The sequence below is a fragment of the Doryrhamphus excisus genome, linkage group LG15, assembly GCF_037039965.1.
Source record: "Doryrhamphus excisus strain RoL-2023G ecotype Guam linkage group LG15, RoL_Dexc_Guam_v1.1, whole genome shotgun sequence".
NCBI classification, from domain to species: domain Eukaryota; kingdom Metazoa; phylum Chordata; class Actinopteri; order Syngnathiformes; family Syngnathidae; genus Doryrhamphus; species Doryrhamphus excisus.
Genome location: NC_136371.1, coordinates 7,174,519 through 7,195,127, shown reverse-complemented (window position 1 = coordinate 7,195,127; position 20,609 = coordinate 7,174,519). Strand labels below are relative to the sequence as shown.

The 20,609-nt window shown below is 39.9% G+C and overlaps 2 protein-coding genes across 6 annotated transcripts in view; one reads left to right on the top strand and one right to left on the bottom strand.

The window, feature by feature from the left end:
* The first annotated feature begins 1,647 nt into the window (after window positions 1-1,647).
* On the top strand, window positions 1,648-7,223 carry dedd (death effector domain containing). Of its 2 annotated transcripts, none has more exons than XM_058051179.2 (5): window positions 1,648-1,784; window positions 2,767-3,385; window positions 4,953-5,057; window positions 5,259-5,363; window positions 6,131-7,223. In XM_058051179.2, the coding sequence occupies exons 2-5, from the start codon at window positions 2,839-2,841 to the stop codon at window positions 6,532-6,534; spliced, it is 1,161 nt and encodes a 386-aa protein (XP_057907162.2). In that variant the 5' UTR covers window positions 1,648-1,784; window positions 2,767-2,838; the 3' UTR covers window positions 6,535-7,223. The 2 variants fall into 2 exon arrangements, with proteins under 2 accessions (XP_057907162.2, XP_057907161.2); XM_058051178.2 differs by having other exon boundaries at window positions 1,665-1,807.
* A 403-nt stretch (window positions 7,224-7,626) lies between these two features.
* The window catches only part of LOC131104218 (paired box protein Pax-7-like), a 36,003-nt gene continuing 23,020 nt past the window's right edge, over window positions 7,627-20,609 (bottom strand). For 2 of the 4 annotated variants that reach the window (XM_058051175.2, XM_058051177.2), the window contains 2 exons: window positions 17,989-18,256; window positions 7,627-9,714 (listed from right to left, as the gene is read on the bottom strand). In XM_058051175.2, the coding sequence (XP_057907158.2) occupies window positions 9,599-9,714; window positions 17,989-18,256 (384 nt within the window). In that variant the 3' untranslated portion in view covers window positions 7,627-9,598. Of the gene's footprint in view, window positions 9,715-17,514; window positions 18,257-20,609 lie in introns of those variants that run through there. The other 2 variants (XM_058051176.2, XM_078796414.1) reach the window with 2 other exon arrangements.

Genomic DNA, 20,609 nt, shown 5'->3' with positions numbered 1-20,609 from the left:
CTGTAAAGAAGCTCAAGTGCCTATGCTCACCATTTCTAGCATTTATAACAACACTCGGTGCTAGGAAACTCCCTCAATTTTAAAATCAATAAAGGATGAATTTAAAATTGTAATTCACCAGAATCCCCAGTGAGTGGAGCAACTGTGCTTTTTATCCACTCGCATCAACACATGGACACACTTACTACTAAAACTTTTCATACAGTGAATAGCATAATTAGTGCTGTCAAGAGATTTTTTTTAATGAGAAATTAATTAATCATAATCTGTAGTTAATTAATGTAATTAATCTGTTGTTTTATCCTCCCCTAAAAATTGCAGAGTGAAGCCCTCACTTTGAGATGTTTTCATTTAAATTCATTACTTATTGTGGTGGAACAATATCATAATAATAACCCCCCAAAAAGTGGACTTTTAAAGGCATTTATTGTTTTTAACAGATTTGAACAGATGCATACTATTTACATTGTATTTGAGACGAGTCCAAAGTGCCATTCATTGGACCAACAACTCTCACATTTTTATGTTTCCTCTCCGCTACTCACCGCGCCCTCCCAACTGCAATGCACCTATGACGTGATGCTAAACAAGCCCAAAGACAATGACAGCCAATCAATGTTCACTTCAGAGAGTGACTGTTATATATATGACAAATTTTCTTAGTTCTTATTTTCTTAATCCTGTATATTATTAATATGTCCAAATGCTGGCATTAAAAATAGATCCACAGATGCAGAGAGCTATTTTAAATGTGTCATGTCCTTGACTGGAAATAGTAGTCCTCTGACAGTAGGGTGTAGTAATGTAATCTACATTTAGCCCTGTTTTCGGTGGAAGGATGGTAATGGTTTTATAAATAGTTTAGTCCCATTACACAATTCATGTTCTGCCCTGGTGTTGCATGGGTAGCCCTGTGTCAGCTGAGATATAGGCTCCAGTTCCATCAAGCAATAGAAAATGGATGGATGGATGGTATAAGCCAATGTTATCAATGCATTTACCAAACTACTTCATTATGAAAATGATTAATATACTTGTTATTGATAGTCTTCGATCTTTTGAACATATACCTTTAGGACTCAGGGGAAATGCGGCGGAAAGAAAGGTAATTACACCCTTAAAAGTAAAATATTCCTTAATAATTTGTAATATAGAGTCGTATTATGTACCTGAAAATGTGGTTATTTAAATAAAAAAATCTTCATAGTACCCATTAATAATATTTGATTAAAAATTTCAGTAATATAATCATTAATAGCGGCAGCTTTTTGTTCTAGATCCTGATATTCCCCTGATGTCCAATAGATGGCAGTAATCTTCTTTTAAACTATTTGTTGACAGCCAATTGAATCTGAGGAATGAGAATAGGGGCCAGAAAGAGATAAGTAGTAATAAAGAAAAACATTTTTTAAAGCAAAATTAACAATTCTGAAGCGCTCTTCACGTTCCAAAGCCTTAAAGCTCGTCACAACTTTAAATAGTGTAACAATTGATTTTTAATGTTCACTTTGATTTGGTTTTACTTGTGTATATAAAATAATTGATTTACAAATTATAATGTGTTATTCTTTACATATATTTTTTTCGATATTGTAGGCCTATTGTTTTTGTGAATGTCAATAAAGTTGTATTACTCAAAGAAGAGGCGGAGGATGAGAGCAAAGAATGCAAAGGCTAGGGAGGAAATGAACGTACTGTAAACAGGAAGTACTTTCATTTTATCCTAAAGTCCAGGTGGTGTCTGCTGAAGGGCCTAAAAAGCAGCGAACCAAGCTTCATTCCTGGTAAATAGGCGCCGTACCACAAAGTAAGAGTCTTGCAACGTTTATAATTATTCATCATTATGTAGTAACCCAAAAAGCATTCCTCTGTCCACGAAGAAACCTCGCAAGATGACGTGTCTCGCTAGTTTAGCGTTAGCCGTGTCGGTGTATTTACGGTGTTATAACTCCCTTCGAGCTGCAAAGATGGTTAAATACAATGTTTAGTCAAAGAAGCGAACACAATGCATTCCGGCTATCCACTTGACGTGAAATAACTATTTGCTAGCTTAGTAGCAACGGCTATGTTAGCTTGGATCCGCAACAAACCAACACGCAGGTCACCAGCATGACCAATAAATGCACGATTTTGTATTTTATTCCACTTATTCCACTTTAAAGTGTCTTTTCCGTGAGGTCAGTTGTTGAGTGTTTGTTACATAAAAGCAACTATACTACAACTTTTTTTGCGAACTATATTGTTAGGCCAATTCTGTTAATTGTCTCGGTGCCGTTTATTGCCAGTGCAGTAACACGTATGCATGCTTTACGTTGTGTTATAAAGGTTCTACTTACTGAAAATGTCTTCAGCATTAGGCGAAGGACGTTGGTTGGGTGATGTCGTTGTTGTATGCAGTGATGATTGATTTGATGATTACAGATTGTAACAAAACCCCATATTAAACTGTAATCTGAAAATAAACTGCTAAAACCCCCGTAGACTTTTACTGGTCTCTTAGTTCAACTCCTGAATCACAAAAACTTATGCACAACATTCTGATTCAATGTGGGGGAAACAATAAAGAGGCTAATACCACTCCATTTGTTGTGTTTATTGGTCTAAAGTCCATTACATTAGGGCCCAAACCTCCATTGCCATCACAAGCATTTAAATACAGCAAACGCAAACGTGGAAAGGTGACTATTGTAATAACTCCATTGGTACTGTTGTGTATTGTCACGTGATAATGTGTGTAAAATAAATGTGTATGTGTTCCACTCCTAGTCATAAGGTGGAGCAGAAGACAGCAGGAGTTGCCGTTTTTTGACCTCTTCCTTGTACCATTTGGTCCCTGAGATGACATCACAGCAGCCTCAACTCCACGGTGGGGCTCTTCATCACCAGGTTGCCCACAATGACTCAGCACAGCAAGCCCAGCCTCATTTTCAGGCTCATCCACTTGACTCAAACCAGAGCAGCGCCACGGCTGGCCGTACGGACAACAGAGCTCTTCCACGCCGGCCGGGATGTTCCAATTTGGCGACAACTAGTGGAGTTTCTGCCTGTTTTGTGAACTCCAACGTATCCAGAGGATCAAGGAGTTTTGAGCCTTGGCCTGAGGAGGCGGTGGACAGGTCACATGGTCTGAACTCTCTACACCGCATGTTTGACATAGTTGGAGCCCAACTCACACATCGGGACGTTAGAGTACTGTCTTTTTTGTTTGTGGATGTGATTGATGAGTATGAGCGTGGCGGCATCCGGAGTGGAAGGGATTTCTTGTTGGCCCTGGAGCGCCAGGGTCGCTGTGACGAGACCAACTTTCAACACGTGCTCCAGCTTCTGAGGATTATCACTCGCCATGACCTGTTGCCTTATGTCACGCTTAAGAAACGCCAGGCCGGTGAGTGTACTTTAGTGGTCTTATTTCGCAAATAATCTTGAACAATACCTTTGTGTAATCTTGCTGTGGCGTTGGGGGGTGCTAACTCACATAAACGTATTGATTTATAGGTGTTTGTTCCATTCCATGCAGCTTTAGACGTAAGAATGTGCTAGAGATGAGTGTAATAGTACAGGGAATCCACGATACAGTCCGTGCCAAGGTCATGTTTATTTTATTTTTAGTACAGTTTCTTACCTGAAGTGCAGTCGTGCAAAGAACTCTTCTCATCGCTACTGATGAGGGAGGTAAAGCGATCAAAAACAGATGATCCGCACCTTGACGTCATGGCCACTATGCATGGGTTCCAGCAGGCACTGTAGCTGAAGAAATCCACAGCCGCAGCCAACACATATGGGTGGAGCCGTGCAGCTGTTGTTGCCTATACTGTCTGATATACATTTTGTCCTATGCTCACATTACGTCTAAGGGGGGGGGCTTTTTGCCAGCCTGGGGAGACACCCGCGTGCACACACAAGCTGCACAATGTATTGCAAAAGCGCTACCCATAAAGGTGCTTTGTCCCAAATAGCACACAGTTTTACTGCAACCCGAGTAAGTGCGCCTTAGAACACGCACTGGCGCTTTAAACACATATTCATTGTGCATCTAATATCACACTATTGTGATGAGATGGTGCCTTATAATTACATAATCGATGATTAATCGATCACCCAATTAATTCACTAATATTTTGGTCATCAATTCATTCATTCATTTTCTACCGCTTTTTCCTCACAAGGGTTCCGGGGGCTGCTGGAGCCTATCCCAGCTGTCTTGGGGCAAGAGGCGGGGTACACCCTGGACTGGTCGCCAGCCAATCACAGGGCACATATAGACAAACAACCATTCACACTCACATTCATACCTATGGACAATTTGGTGTCCCCAATTAACCTAGCATGTTTTTGGAATGTGGGAGGAAACCGGAGTACCCGGAGAAAACCCACACATGCACGGGGAGAACATGCAAACTCCACACAGAGATGGCCGAGGGTGGAATTGAACACAGGTCTCCTAGCTGTGAGGTCTGCGCGCTAACCACCATTGATGACCAGGGTGATCAATTAATGATTTAAATATGTAAATATCTTCTGATTTCGGCCTGTGAAATGTGAATATTCTTTAATCCCCTTACTCATCCATGAAAGCAGACCTATTATGTTTGTGTTTTAATCAAAATAATACATTCACACACATCAGCTTTGACTGGAAAAGAGTGATGAGCATTCACATATTTTGAAAGAAAAATCCTTGCATCGGTTAAACTTTTACTTTGGCTTCTTGGGTGAGGTATCCTGCCTAAAAAGCTTATGCACTGTACAAACTAGAGACCACTGGTGGAATGGTAATGGTGGAAAAGAAGCTGAAGAGGGCAGTAGTGACAGATGTAGCAACCCCATGTCGTTCAGTAGTGGAAGCTGGGATTACATTGCTTTATCCCTTCCTTCAATATGACATATTGAGCTTGTATAAATGTAAATGTTGTAGTGTAATGAAACTATTATCAACACCAGTTGTTTGTCAGTGTGCCCAGATCCTGTTGACAAGTACCTGGAAGAGACATCGGTGCGCTACATTTCACCTAGAGGAGCCATGAAGAGCAGGGATAGTGCTCCTCACAGAATGGCAGGTAGGTCTCCGTGTGCACGCACCGCAAGGTTCTGTTTCCATCATCCTCCGAAGAAAAAGAGGCGATTGTGTTCTGTCAGAGACATATTTATTAAGATAAGACATGCCTTTATTAGTCCCACAAGGGGACATTCTCGATTTCAGATGGGTTGGTTTGGTTGTTGTCACAGCCCCCAGTTAGGTCTTTGTTCTGTCCCATCAGGACCCTATGTTGGCCCATCCCGGGTGAAACCAGCTCCTCCTGCACCTAACGGCATGTGGAAGAGAAGCCAGTCTTCGGCCGACTTCAGAGAGAAGCAAACTTGTGGTATGAAGGATCTTTCGCTGTCATTTTTGAAGATGTACAGTTGGTCCCATAGGACATACAGTAGACCTGATCTGTTCCAGGATCAAACCATAGCCATTGTAAGGCCTTCTGGGCCTGCCAGGAGGTAGGCCGTGTGTGGAATAAATTAAAACAGACCGTTTTGGAAATACATCTGGAATAGGTGCAGATTCCGGAAGTTGTAGAAAGAGTTCTATGTGCGTTATTGTGTGTAGCTGCTCTGTAGGAGTCCACAACTCAATACAAAGGGCCAAAAATGAGTATAATAGGTCCCCTTCAACTGTACAAGGTTTTAAGTCACTTCACGATGTGGTGTTGGTGTCCATGGAAGTGAGGAGAAGGCAGCTGACTTCACGCACTATGCTTTTAAACATTCTAATTGTTGCACAACCATTCGGATTTGAAAGCATCGTCTTGTGCGATGTCACAGGACACATCAGCAGATATCATGAGGCTTCAGATTTTTATATGGCATTGTTGAGACTCGACCACAGGACGATACAAGGGATGGAGAAGTGAGGAGAAAGGATGAAAACCATAGAAGTAGAACTACACATACAGTAGCTACATGTAGCATCTGGTCTTGCTGCTCAGCACAATACATGCAATTGATAAAATAATATATGTTTATATTTATACAGTGCAAATGGACTGGCAAATGTTATGTGCAATATTGTCCAAAAACCTAGGTCAAATTTTGGTGAACATTTGAAGAATTGTAATTGGAACTTTGTAACTATCTTCTTCAGATATCCGCTTGCGTGTTCGCGCCGAATACTGCCAGCACGACTCGGCCCTCCAGGGCAACATCTTTTCCAACAAACAAGAAGCGGTGGAGCGACAGTTTGAGCGCTTCAACCAAGCCAACACCATCCTCAAATCTCGTGACTTGGGCTCCATCATCTGTGACATCAAGTTCTCTGAGCTCACCTACCTGGATGCTTTCTGGAGAGACTACATCAATGGATCATTGTTAGAGGCCCTGAAGGGAGTTTTCATCACAGATTCTCTTAAGCAGGCTGTAGGCCACGAGGCGATAAAACTGTTGGTCAACGTGGATGAGGAGGATTACCAGGCGGGCCGACGCAGACTTCTTTGTAATTTAGTGACAAGTGGAGATCCTCCCGGAGGTAGTAAAGTCTGTGTGTCTTAGACATTATCCCAAAGTGGAAGGAATAAAACTGTGCCTCCCCATGGGGAATAGATTTGAGATGAGGACGTTGCACATGAGATGCTTGTCTGAAATGTGTGTATGTGTCTGGAAGTGAAGAAAATGTCCAACAATCCCATTGATTCCTTTAGAGCAATGGCTGGAGGATAGTTGGCACCCCGACGTATAGCATGCAAGGTGACGGGGGACTGCGCCAGCGAGAAGAAGTACAGTAAGTGATGCAAACACTTTAACATTCAATTTAATAGGAATGGGTTCATTTTCTTTGAAAGAAGGAAAATGCATTGTGGTTTTATTCCTGCACAGAAAAAAAGGCTCAATGCTGTCAACTTTTTGCTTTTTTTTCATTTAATTTATTTTTCCAGCTCATATTGGTTGTATTAACCCATTAAGAGCGTGTTTTTGTATGTTCTGTAAAGCACCCATTTTAGTAGCCCCCCAACCCGGCCCCCTTGTTTCCCGTGTGTTTTTATCGCACCTCATCTGTTTATGACCATGTTGTAGTGGATCGTATTTGGCCACTGACCTGTCAATGTCCTTTTTAGATCTTTTATCCTACATAGCAGTCATTCATGACCAGTGTTTTAAATGCATAGAGCCTCGTTTCCAGTAGGACAAAGGATAAGGCCCTTGTTATTAATGCTTGTGATGCAATACAAACAATTGTCAAAGATTCCTTGATCTAATTTGCCATCTAAAATCATTGGACCAGTGCATTAGTCCGCCAAGGTATTTAGTTGGACAGTGGTCCGTTAACCTTTTATGTTTTCCAGTTGAATAAAGTTATTTGATATTATTTGTCATTAGAGTCAAATAGATTCAAAGTTCATTCAAATTGGACTGAAACTAGTAGTGGAAGTGAACATGGTTTCATTAAAATCACAGAATTTTGACAAAGGCATGTGCAGTCATTGGGAATCACCCGAAAGATGGATGCACATGACGGCAAAAGAAATTATGATGTGCAGCGCTAGAAGGCAGGAGACCCCCATCAGTCTTCATTGAGGGAAATATTTAATGTACCGTATTGACTGAGGTTACGTTTTCCCCGTAGTACCGTGTGTGTGACTATTGTTTCAATTCAGGACAAAAAGATAGGAAAATTCCAAGGACCCGAAAAATACAGATGTGGTGACAACTTACCAGGGAGGCTCAGTGTCATTTCTTTTGTTATTTAATTATCTCATAATTTTAAGTAGTGATAATCATTGTGGAGACATATGCACACATGAATGCATTTAGTGAAATTCAGTTTTTATTAAATAATCAAAGCCAAGTATAATTAAAATGTGTACAAAACGTCATTCATTGCTGTTCAAGAAAAAGCATGTATTTCCAAAAACACACTAAAAATATTTTGCCAGGGCTTTATATAGATAAAATATGAACATACATGCTTTTTGTTGGACAGTGACATGACATAATGAAACAACATCAGGATGAATAAAAAAAAAAAAGCCACAGATGAGATGATTTGTCCATCCTAATCCTCATTTATATGACTCTTTGTTCCTTGGCCTGAATAGAAACATTGCAATAGTGCCGTACGTTTGACTCAAATGACAACATTTGATGAATCTTATTTAAAAACACCTGACTTTTCTTGTCAAGTTGACAATATGTTACAAAGATATACAATTTTTCTTACATTAATCAGTGAGTTGTATGAAAATGGAACGGCCTGAAAAAAAATGGTGTGTTTGTATCACACTCGCAATCATAGTTGATTTTTGTTATGAGATGACGATAATTCAAAAGGTGTTTATAAAACATGCATAACTGACACCACATTCATTTGCACTTTTAGTGGCAGATTCCAAATTCCAGTTTTGTTAAACTAATTCATTTGAAGAATAAAAATAAACCAACCTATTCAGTGAATAAATTAAAACATGATTGAAAACATACTTCATTTTTAAATGATCCCATTGGGCATCTTAATAAGAATTCCCCTCAATACAGGTGGTTCTCAGTTTATTGTGTTTTTGTGGTTATGAACGTGCACTCCTAAGAATGAAATCAATATTCTCGCTGGAGAACATGAACTTTTTGCACCAAAGAAAAAGCAAGCCATAAACATAAAAAAGCTGGGAGAGGAAGGAAACTCCAAATAATATTGACCAATCTTTTGGTTACAACTGCTCGACTGTCATGACCATCATTCAGGATAAAGATTATTTAATTTTAGATGGGTAGGCCTGCTTAACCACAAGATAAATTTTGCCGGCATCGATATATTGACGTGCATGCATGTTAGCTTCCTCCACTCCCTCAAACAGGCTGGATGACAAGAGGGTTCACTATGGATGTTTCCCTGAACACCTGGGCGTGTTGGTTTTATAGCAGAAAGAGCAGTGTGAGCGAACGCTCCCGTCAGTCATTCAGTCTCTTTGTCCCAGTGGGTTTAGGTGGCGCTACACGCGAGAGAGTGCACTACTTGCTAGCTGTGTGAGTCATGTGCCAAGCGCTCTAAAATTTATTTATTAATTTCTAATAAATATATTGCCTGTTTGAAAATCAATTTTCGCCTGTTTGCGCATCAACAAAGGCATGGATTAGTCTCTCAATCTTTTTTTATGTGTTAAAAAACTCATGATGTTATTGATATAATTTTATTCAGTTCTAAGTCCATTATTACTTCAAGATTTCTAACCTGTTTCTTAGGTTTCAGAGAAAGAGTCTCTTGAGAAATTACAGTTTATTGCTTTTGATACGGTGTACTTGCATTATTATACCATTAATTATCAATACATTAATGAAAAACAGTCTGAAAATAATGTTGACAAAAAAATCTTTTTGTAGGAAAATAATCAGTCTATCAAAGTTTGTTATCGTGACAGGCCTAAGGAGAGGTCATGGATTCCATGCGCTGTTACAAGGAGCTATGGAAGTAACCTGAGGACCACCTGTATCCGAATATCACGGTAAATGATTGTGAATCTGTAGCGCTTTGGGTACTCCAGTTATTGTGTCGAAATTGTGTAATGCATGGTAGCGGTGGGAGGTGTATGTTGTCCTGTTCACTCAGTGAGGTCACTGAGTAGTACTAATACGCCTGACCAGTCTCCACTTGCAGCAGTCCCAAAACACCTGAGTGGTCGGAGAGCTTCATCCTGCGCTGGCTGGACAGACCCACGTTCTTGGTCAGGCAGTTCATAGCCGCTGGGGGGGGACAAGAGTAGGCAGGGAGTTGAATACTATTCATGACGAAAAATGACCTGTGTTGGAATTCAGTTGGTCATGCAGACTGATTTTTTGACATGAAGTTGTTAACATCAGAAGTGTAGTACATCAACGGTGATTCTGTGAGCCCAGTAAAGAGGTTGGATTCTCAAAACAATATGGATTCAAAAGAGCATCACAAAAACACCTCCTCGAGAAGACCTCACACATGACCAAATACAAATATAAGGCATTCGGAAGACACAGTCAAACACGTAATGATGTATGTAATATGTTATTTTATGCCTTGAGTGCTTTAATAATGTTAAAAGGTTTTAAACTCTTCTGCACTGTGTGTATGCTTCTGGCCCCGCCTCCACCCACTGAGACAAAACCTGTATGATTGACCAAAAGGGCTCACTCCGTTCATGCTGTTGTTCTAGGTGATGAAACCAATGCACAAAATGAACGTGGCAATATATTGAGGCCGGCAAAATTATTTATTATGGTCCCATTCTCGTGCCCACAAGACTTTATAAAAATTAATAAAATATCTGAGGTTTTAATATAGATATCTTATGGCACCCCTATAACTATGAAAATATTCCAATCATAAATAAGGAATCCTACTTGGCGGAAATTCACTTATCACTGTCTGGTCTGAAACCAATTACCCCAAGTAAAAGAGGGATTACGGTATCTCGCTGCACTTTTATCACCAACAACTTCAACGTTTTGGTTTTCACATAAATGACATCAAAGGATGAGTGATTTGATATTCTAGTTCATTTTACCGTACCGTGTTTAGCTTAATATATTAGCTAAAAACAACTAGCTAAACAACGTAATTATTATTTGTTTGCGTCAAGCCTTTTTGCAGGACGTCCGAAACAAAAACCTCCTGAAAGTTGTGACGTAACCAACCAGACATGGAAACGGTAAGTTTAATTAATCATTTTGTTTTTCTTCAACAAACCTAGGCTCACTTAGCATATGTTAGCATTGTGGAAGCTGTAAGTTTAATTAATCATTTTGTTTTTCTTCAACAAACCTAGGCTAACCTAGCATGATGCGATGTAATGTTAGCATTGTAGCTCACATAGTATAGTTTGTATCCTTCTGTCCCACTTCTTAGTGTATTGTTTTATGTGATATATGGCATTTATTACGTTGGCCAAGTGCAGCGTTACATTGTACAGTACAGTTTATGTTAAAAAAAAAAGTGTAAATAGAGTTTATTGGTAGTGACTTATGAATCGATACCGAAATAGCAATTCCACCGAAACCCGTAGCGGTGTGTCTGTCATGAACGAACGGGTCAAAAGAACTAGTTCTTTTTTGTGAACGGAATGAACACACCACTAGTCGTCACGTGTTGTTGTGCTGTTGAGTCGGAACGAACGTGAACATGAGTGAACGGACTGACTCAACACGGCTGACCGAAATGAACAAAATCTTTTTACTGAATGATTCGGTTCACTGAAATGAACGGTTTCTTTATGCTTGATCCACGCGTCAAACGACATATACATGAATACAGACACACAAAGAATGTTCTCAGTCAGGCTTATTAAAACAATAATTCGGTCAGGAGAAGACGACAGCACAATGACGTGAAGACAAGAGGAGAAAATTGACATGAGGAAGAATAATATGAAAGTCAACACTTGTTTGTTTGGAGTGTAAATGAGTCGGAGGTGTTGTTGAGTTGTCTTATTTTGATGTCTGTGAGCGATAGGAAGACACAGCAAAGAGTTACTAACACAGACAGACAGCCCATAATAAGCGAGGGTTTTAGAGAGCTGACACTAATACTCAGCATATTTCTCACATGTTGCTCCTCCCTTGTTTAGCTGCTGATAGCTCACCTTCTTTAACGAAGAGAGGGAGAGCGGCGTTGACAGCAGATGACATGACATGGTGTGTTTGTGTGTGGATAAGAAATGCGCCTCGTTTAGGATGCTTCTGAGCATCTGGTACACAAAAAGGAAAGTGTCACTCAGCACAGAGGAACTCGGAGGAAGAAGAGCATCTATGGGCGGGCGAGTCTGTCAGCCGAGGAGCACTTTGTCAACCTCTGAGGTTTTAGTGAGGCCTTCTAAATGAAGCTTTCCTTTCGCTGTCAGACAGATTTACACCTTAAACCCCTGCTGAGCACTCACACTGAGACTCCTCTGTGTCCACGATGCCGACTCCCAAACACACACACACACACACACACACAGAGCATAGCTATTTTGACAGTATGTTCTTTAATCTGTCAGGTGCTCCTTGAATTAGAAAAAGAGTGAAATGCCTGAAGTAAAGTTAGTTTGCAGGAGGAGAAAGCGGGGGCGGGTGGTCTGAACCCAATATCTTCTAGCAATACAAATATGTAGAGCAGAATGAGTGAATATTAAAGACATCTGGTTATTGGACATGACCTACTTTTTATCAATTGCCCCTATTTTAATTAATAGGGGTCATAGGGTATTAAAAGAAAGCCTCAAAGCTTCATGAAGCATCACACACCCATCTCCATTGTGTTGAGTAAAATGTATCCTGTGCTGCTCGCGAGTCAGTGAGGAAACGGTAGGTCTTTCTTTTTTTTAGAGCACTCAAAACAAGCTTGGCAACCAAGTAGAAAACACAGGAGAAGGTCATTACATACAGTATGAAACAGGAAACATCACACACACTCAACGGGGGCCTGAGAAGCATCCAAAAATGGCAGAAAATGGCAGTGTTTGAGGGCGGGGGTTTTTGACAAAAATCAAAAGTATGTCGTTCTTTTTTCATTTTTTCATTTTTTTCAACTTGCTTCTAACGCATATTTCTGGTCAAAAAACAGAGGAAACCTCACACACACTCAACAGGGGCCCCAGAGACACCCAAAAAGGGCATAAAATGTCAATGTTTGAGGGTGGTAATTTTTGACAAAAAACGTAAGGGGTTAGTATGTTGTTTTTTTTCCCCGTTTTTTTTTAACTTGCTTCTAAAAAAAAACAGAGGAAACCTCAAACACGCTGAACAGGGAACTGAGAAGCATCCAAAAACGGCATAAAATGCCAGTGTTTGAATTTGGTGATTTTTGACAAAAAAACGTAAGGGGTTAGTATGTCGTTTTTTTTAACTTGCTTCTAATGCATATTTCTGGTCAAAAAACAGGGGAAACCTCACACACACTCAACAGGGTCCCCAGATGCACCCAAAAAGGGCATAAAATGCCAATGTTTGAGGGCGGTGATTTTTGACAAAAAAACATACGGGGTTAAGTATGTCGTTTTTTTTCGTTTTTTTTTCAACTTGCTTCTAATGAATATTTCTGGTCAAAAAATAGAGGAAACCTCAAACACGCGGATCAGGGAACTGAGAAGCATCCAAAAACGGCATAAAATGCCAGTGTTTGAATTTGGTGATTTTTGACAAAAAACGTAAGGGGTTAGTATACCGTTTTTTTTCTGTTTTTTTCAACTTGCTTCTATTGCATATTTCTGGTAAAAAAAAAAACAAAACAGAGGAAACCTCAAACACGCTCAGCAGGGAACTGAGAAGCATCCAAAAATGGCATAAAATGCCAGTGTTTGAATTTGGTCATTTTTGAGAAAAAACGTAAGGGGTTAGCATGTCGTTTTTTTCAGTTTTTTTTCAACTTGCTTCTAATGCATGTTTCTGGTCAAAAAACAGGGGAAACCACACACACACTCAACAGGGGCCCCAGATGCATCCAAAAAGGGCATAAAATGCCAATGTTTGAGGGCGGTGATTTTTGACAAAAAAACATACGGGGTTAAGTATGTCGTTTTTTTTCATTTTTTTTTCAACTTGCTTCTAATGAATATTTCTGGTCAAAAAATAGAGGAAACCTCAAACACGCGGATCAGGGAACTGAGAAGCATCCAAAAACGGCATAAAATGCCAGTGTTTGAATTTGGTGATTTTTGACAAAAAACGTAAGGGGTTAGTATGCCGGTTTTTTTTCTGTTTTTTTCAACTTGCTTCTATTGCATATTTCTGGTAAAAAAAAAAAAAACAAAACAGAGGAAACCTCAAACACGCTCAGCAGGGAACTGAGAAGCATCCAAAAATGGCATAAAATGCCAGTGTTTGAATTTGGTCATTTTTGAAAAAAAACGTAAGGGGTTAGCATGTCGTTTTTTTCAGTTTTTTTCAACTTGCTTCTAATGCATGTTTCTGGTCAAAAAACAGGGGAAACCACACACACACTCAACAGGGGCCCCAGAAGTACCCAAAAAGGGCATAAAATGCCAATGTTTAAGGGCGGTGATTTTTGATAAAAAAACGTATGTCGTTTTTTTCATGTTTTTCAACTTGCTTCTAATGCATATTGCTGGTCAAAAAACAGAGTAAACCTCAAACACGCTGAACAGGGAACTGAGAAGCATCCAAAAACGGCATAAAATGCCATTGTTTGAATTTGGTGATTTTTGACAAAAAACGTAAGGGGTTAGTATGTCGTTTTTTTCATTTTTTTTTTTCAACTTGCTTCTAATGCATATTTCTGGTCAAAAAACAGGGGAAACCTCAAACACATTGATTGAACAGGGAACTGAGAAGCATCCAAAAACGGTATAAAATTCCAGTGTTTGAATTTGGTGATTTTTGACAAAAAACGTAAGGGGTTAGTATGTCGTTGTTTTCAGTTTTTTTCAACTTGCTTCTAATGCATATTTCTGGTCAAAAAACAGGGGAAACCTCACACACACTCAACAGGGGCCCCAGAAGCACCCAAAAAGGGCATAAAATGCCAATGTTTGAGGTCGGTGATTTTTGACAAAAACCGTCAGGGGTTAGTGTGTCGTTTTTTTTTTTCATTTTTTTCCGTTTTTTTTAACTTGCTTCTAATGCACTTTTCTGGTCAAAAAACAGAGGAACCCTCAAACACAGGGGTTAGTATGTCGTTTTCATACACAGCTAGTTCACATTGAAAAGGCGTGCCTCCAAAATATACAAACATGTACCAATATGAGTTTTAAATGAAAAATGTTCTTCCAGGATGCATTGCGTCTTAACAATGCATTCATTGGGGAGCTGCAATTATGTCAGCCTCCCTCTGCGCTATGGGTCATCTGGCTCTCTCTGGTGGACAGGGGCAGCACCATCTTCAAATGAAATGCTTTTCTCAAAGGAAATGTCTGAGGTATATCTTTTGCGTGTTAAGTTGCTGTGTGGTGAGCTTAATGTTGTTTGTAAGATGACACCGTGAGTGAAACTGCCAGACTCACAGAATCTGCCTCATTGCGCCAATGAGGGTAGCGACCTACTGGACTACTATAATCGACATGTTGGTGACCCCTGCACTAAACAGGGCTTATGGCCTGTAAGAACTTATGGGCTTGCTCGACCTGTTTTGTCTTAACTTGACTTGGACTTTTATGTCTTGTATGACTGGAGACTGACTGTAAAAAACACAGATCTGGTAATGGTGAAGGTTCTTGCTCTTCTTTTCTTTTACATCACAAAAGCCAGGCACTTTATAGATGTGTCAACTTCCCACTGAAAAAGACGATTCAAATTTGTGACTTAGATTAAACAAAAATCTATTGCCTGTGTGGTAAGTTAATTGCAGTTTATTATTATTACTATTTTATGTTATGTTTTATTATATCATTATTATAATAAAAAAACTTGACAGGGTAAAATTACAGAAAAATCGTGATGTTTAATTCATAAAACCTTAAGTATTCCCAGATATCTTAAATCGTGCAAATAAAACACTACATCGAAGGCAGAAATAAAGTGTCTACGTCGATTATATTGGGTGTCTTGGTTCCTTCTTGCCACTAGATGGCAGTGTATGCTGCGATCTGTTGAAAGCACGTCAATCACAAGGGGTGTCTGACAGTTTGGGCATCATTCACAACAGTCTGAAGATTTCCCGGCACATTAACTTTGAAATAAGCAATGTAAGATGAATATTTAATAATATAAATAATTCAAGAATAATATAAAAACAATCAGTATAATAGTTTCTAGATACATCACTGTATTTCCATGATTGTGTATATAAATGTCTCATTATATAATACAACTACAGGGAATATAAAAATTGTTGACACACCCTTGGAGAAATGCCATAGTTTTTGTAGTGTAAAAAAAAGGAGACCAAAGTAAGCCCTTATAGTACTTTATCAATTTATTGTGTAAATATATATGGATATATGAACAATTTCATGTAAAAGTAAACAAATTTATAGCTTCATGTGTTTGACTACTGATTTCAAGGCTTCATTCCTGCAACAACAGTACTGTATAACTGTACACCAACGCAACACAACGTACAGTGAGAGCATCAGATATGTTTGGTTTGTGTGTCCCTGAGAAATATGATTTACACAAGTCGGGAATGTTTTACACAGTAGAATTATGCTGTGAGAACACATGGAAATGACAACAAAAATGACTAATTAAAGAAAAATGTCTGTTTTTAACACACGGCTTGACTGTTATCCCTCCACGTCTCTCTTCAATTGCCATTGTTCGCCATGAAGGACACTAACAAGCTAAATGCAGACTTGAATCCAGGTTTAAGCTCTCAATATACCTCAGACACTTATTAACGCATTTTAAATGATAAAATATATGCGTACTCGCTGATAGAACAGATGGAATTGGAATCACAGTCTAGACTTGAGCCGGGTCGGCAGGCTAGCGTAGCGCATTACGTCGATCGGGTTGATCATCGAGGATGGAAGGAAACTTTCGTCTTGCTTCAGGCAAGCTTTTATTTATAATGTTGTTGGGCATTTAGCATGTAGATTAGCATGTCTAGCGCTTTTCACTACTGCCTTCCTTACCCACCATAATTCATGACAATTGTCATAAATTTACGACTATATTTTCGAAATCTCAGATTTTTTTCCAATGTGGCCGTAATACTCTGTTGTATATTTAAAAATGTTACATCTTTCATCCGGCGGCACGGCGGACGAGTGGTTAGCGCATAGACCTCACAGCTAGGAGACCAGGGTTCAATTCCGCCCTCGGCCATCTCTGTGTGGAGTTTGCATGTTCTCCCCGTGCATGCGTGGGTTTTCTCCGGGTACTCCGGTTTCCTCCCATATTCCAAAAAACATGCTAGGTTAATTAGCGAGTGTGAGTGAGTGTGAATGGTTGTTTGTCTAAATGTGCCCTGTGATTGGCTGGCGACCAGTCCAGGGTGTACCCCGCCTCTCGCCCGAAGACAGCTGGGATAGGCTCCAGCACAAAAGCTTATCCGAGGTCGGGTTGTGGACTTCCTCCTGGCAGATCCCGAGGTGTCCGCAGGCTAGTTGGGAGACATAGTCTCTCCAACGGGTCCTGGGTCTTCCCCGAGACCTTCTTCCGGTTGGATGTGCCTCCCCAGGGAGGCGTCCGGGAGGCATCTTAATCAGATTCACAAACATCTGGCTCCCCTCAACATCTTTCATTCATTCATACATGTTCAACATACATAAATACGTTAATATGTATAAACAGAGTAAATATATATATTTTCTATGTTTATAGTAGGAGGTAGATCTTCGGGATCACCGCTGGCCTCGCTCTGTCAGGGGTGTTTTTAGTTTTTATAAGCCGAGTCGACATAATCCACACTGCTTGCCTGTCGTAATTCCAGTAACGAGTTACATATATTAACTTGTGTGAGTTCTGAAGCCGTATTGGAAGAAACTTGACCGTAGAAGCTATAGCGCTTAAGATTTATGATCAACTATTTATGTATTTTCTGTGGGAAAACCTGCCTTTATCTAAAATGTGTAAAGTTTGTAAAAACAAACAGACTCAGTAAAGAGGTGTGTCCATTCCACAGAGTCCTGCAAAAACACTCCCTCAACACAGAAGAAATGAAGAAAGAACAAGCCAGAAAACGTCCAAGGATCCAGGATCCCATGGGCATGCACATAAGAAGGCTGCACATCCTTGTGCACAAACGCAACATGAAGAAATGTGAGTGATTACGCACACACACATTATGATACTCCACTACTTATTGTGCCTTCCGTGTCGTGGTGTGTATTTAAGCCCACACATTCAGATGGGTTGAATATTTGCAAACCAGGCTCACACAGACGGCATCACAATGACAAGAGGACGATTAAAAATGAAATAAATACATCTATAGTACATATATAGGAGGAAAAGATGCTTAACCAACGACACTTCCTAAATAGCTAAATGCCCGACTGCATTTTGCCCAAAGCTGGCCCCATCCATCCAACCTAATACTCTTAGAGATCCTGTCAGCAAACACGCGTGTCAAGTTTCATGCTTAGCCAGGACACCAGCAGGACTTACTCTGGCCATACTGGGTGTACTGGTAGCCGACAGCCGCCACAGCCGGATCCACGCTGTAGTTGGTGGTGCTGTACGTCGGGGGACAGTAGGACTGGGAGGACGCCAGGCTGTCCGCCGTCTTAATGGAGGTGTCTGTTGAACGTTGGCTGCTGGGGGCTGACACGGAATTAGACTGAGGGGTTTCCAACATGCCGTGTAGCGGTGACACGGAGAAGTCGTGTTGCGGTTGTGAGGAAACACCGCTGGGGTTACTCAGGATGCTCATCACCTGTGGACGTGAAGAAGAAGGGAAGTTCATTCATTCATTCATTTTCTACTGCTTTTTCCTCACAAGTGGAAAAAGGGGGTGCTGGAGTCTATCCCAGCTGTCTTTTGGGCGAGAGGCGAGGTACACCCTGGACTGGTCGCCAGCCAATCACAGGGCACATATAGACACACAACCATTCACCCAGAGAAAACCCACGCATGTACAGGGAGAACATGCAAACTCCACACAGAGATGGCCGAAGGTGGAAACGCATTTTTCCGTATTTTTCTGCGGAAAAAATGTCTACACCTCTTACTTAGTATTACATGTATGTGACATTGTATTTTAAAAGTGGCTGCACGGTGGATAAGTGGTTAGCCTCACAACTAGGAGACCCGTGTTCAATTCCTCCCTTCGCACTCACATTCATACCTATGGACAATTTGGAGTCACCAATTAACCTAGCATGTTTTTGGAATGTGGGAGGAAACTCTGAGGTCTGTGCGCTAACCACTCGACCACCGTGCCGCCCCAGAAGGGAAGTTCAAGTTCTTTAAATATGGCACTTTTTAACTCACATTGGGTATTGGGTAATATCCTCTTCCATGACTCCTACTATCATATTTTTCTTCATTCATTCATTCATTTTCTACCACTTTTTCCTCACAAGGGTCGCGGGGGTGCTGGAGCCTACCCCAGCTGTCTGCGGGCAAGAGGCGGGGTACACCCTGGACTGGTGGCCAGCCAATCACAGGGCACATATAGACAAACAACCATTCACACTCACATTCATACCTATGGACAATTTGGAGTCGCCAATTAACCTAGCATGTTTTTGGAATGTGGGAGGAAACCGGAGTACCCGGAGAACATGCAAAGAGTGAGATAACCGATGGTGGAATTGAACCCTGCTTTCCTAGCTGTGAGGTCTGCACGCTAACCACTCGTCCGCCGTGCCGGCCCAGAATAGAAGTTCAAGTTCTTTAAATATGGCACTTTTTAACTCACATTGGGTATTGGGTAATATCCTCATCCACGACTCCTACTATCATATTTTTCTTCTTCTTTTGAAAACATCTTACACCAAAGGTGACAACTGTCCTCAAATTCCGAGTTGATTCTTGTGTGTTTCTATTATGGTTTTTCTGAGTTGTGTTATTTTCTGGCACCTAAGCTTGCAGGCATCATGTGTTTGCCATCAACAACCTCTCTCATCTGTCTCAGTACGATGGTCTAAATATATACACTCATCCTTTTTGATTTGTTGACATTGGAGTCTGCCAGTTGACAGTCTGCCCAGTCAAAGGGCTTAAACGCTGCAAATTTTAATAGCAGCTGAGACTAATATTGACACACAGCTTCCCAACACACACTGGAAATGGGGGCTGGAAGAGGATGCGTGCGGAGGGGAAGGAATATTGTATTTTAGTAGGTTCCTTTTTGGGTTAGGATAGGCTCCACCTCTGCAAAAATATAATTTAACATGAAAAAAAATAAACAGTGAAAATATTAAGAGAAAAAATGTAATCTAACAAGAAAGAAATAGCGTTGTAATATTATGAGGGAAAATAACATCATTTTTGTGGCATGAAGTTGAAATACTGAAGAAATAAATGACGATTAAACTTTAAAGAAAAAACAATTTAAATTTAACTAAAAAAATTAAATTAAATAATTTAATTTTAAAACTTAATTTTTTTTAAGTTACAATGTGACAAGAATAAAGTCAAAATATTATGCGAGTGCAGTCACACTATTATGAAAAGAAAACTTAAAAAGAACCTTGTAACTTATAAAATAAAAAAATCAAGTCTTAACATTATTAGGGAAAATAATGTCATTTTAGTAGTATGAATTTGAAATATAAAAAAATCTGTTTTATGTAAGTCAACAAAACAAAATAAAGTTGTAATTGCAGAAAAAGTCATAATTATATGGAAGTAAAATCAAAATATTATGAAAACAAAGTCATAATATAACGAAATGAACATTTACAAAACTTATTTAAGTAGAAAGTTGAAATATTTGGAAAAAGAACAACAAAAATGCGGGAAAAAAGACCAAAGTTCACACTAACAATATACCTTTTTGTCTATAACACAAAGCAGAGATGCAGTTTATGAAAATTGCCCTTGCATCCTTTTATTTACCCTTGGTGGAAAACATTTGGACAACTATTTTCTGCATGCTAGGTTAATTGGCGACTCCAAATTGTCCATAGGTATGAATGTGAGTGTGAATGGTTGTTTGTCTATATGTTCCCTGTGATGGATAATGAGGATAAGCGGTATAGAAAATGGATGGATGGATGTGGAGCAAATTTCCTATGACCAAAATTACCTTGTTTTTTTCTACGTTTGCTTGTTTGTCAGAC

What these genes read in the sequence shown, in the direction of transcription:
- dedd (XM_058051179.2), top strand. Translation starts at nt 2,839, where the DNA reads ATGACATCACAGCAGCCTCAACTCCACGGTGGGGCTCTTCATCACCAG. An exon ending in GCTTAAGAAACGCCAGGCCG is followed by an intron (nt 3,386 to 4,952) that starts GTGAGTGTACTT and finishes GTTGTTTGTCAG; the next exon opens with TGTGCCCAGATCCTGTTGAC. An exon ending in TGCTCCTCACAGAATGGCAG is followed by an intron (nt 5,058 to 5,258) that starts GTAGGTCTCCGT and finishes CTGTCCCATCAG; the next exon opens with GACCCTATGTTGGCCCATCC.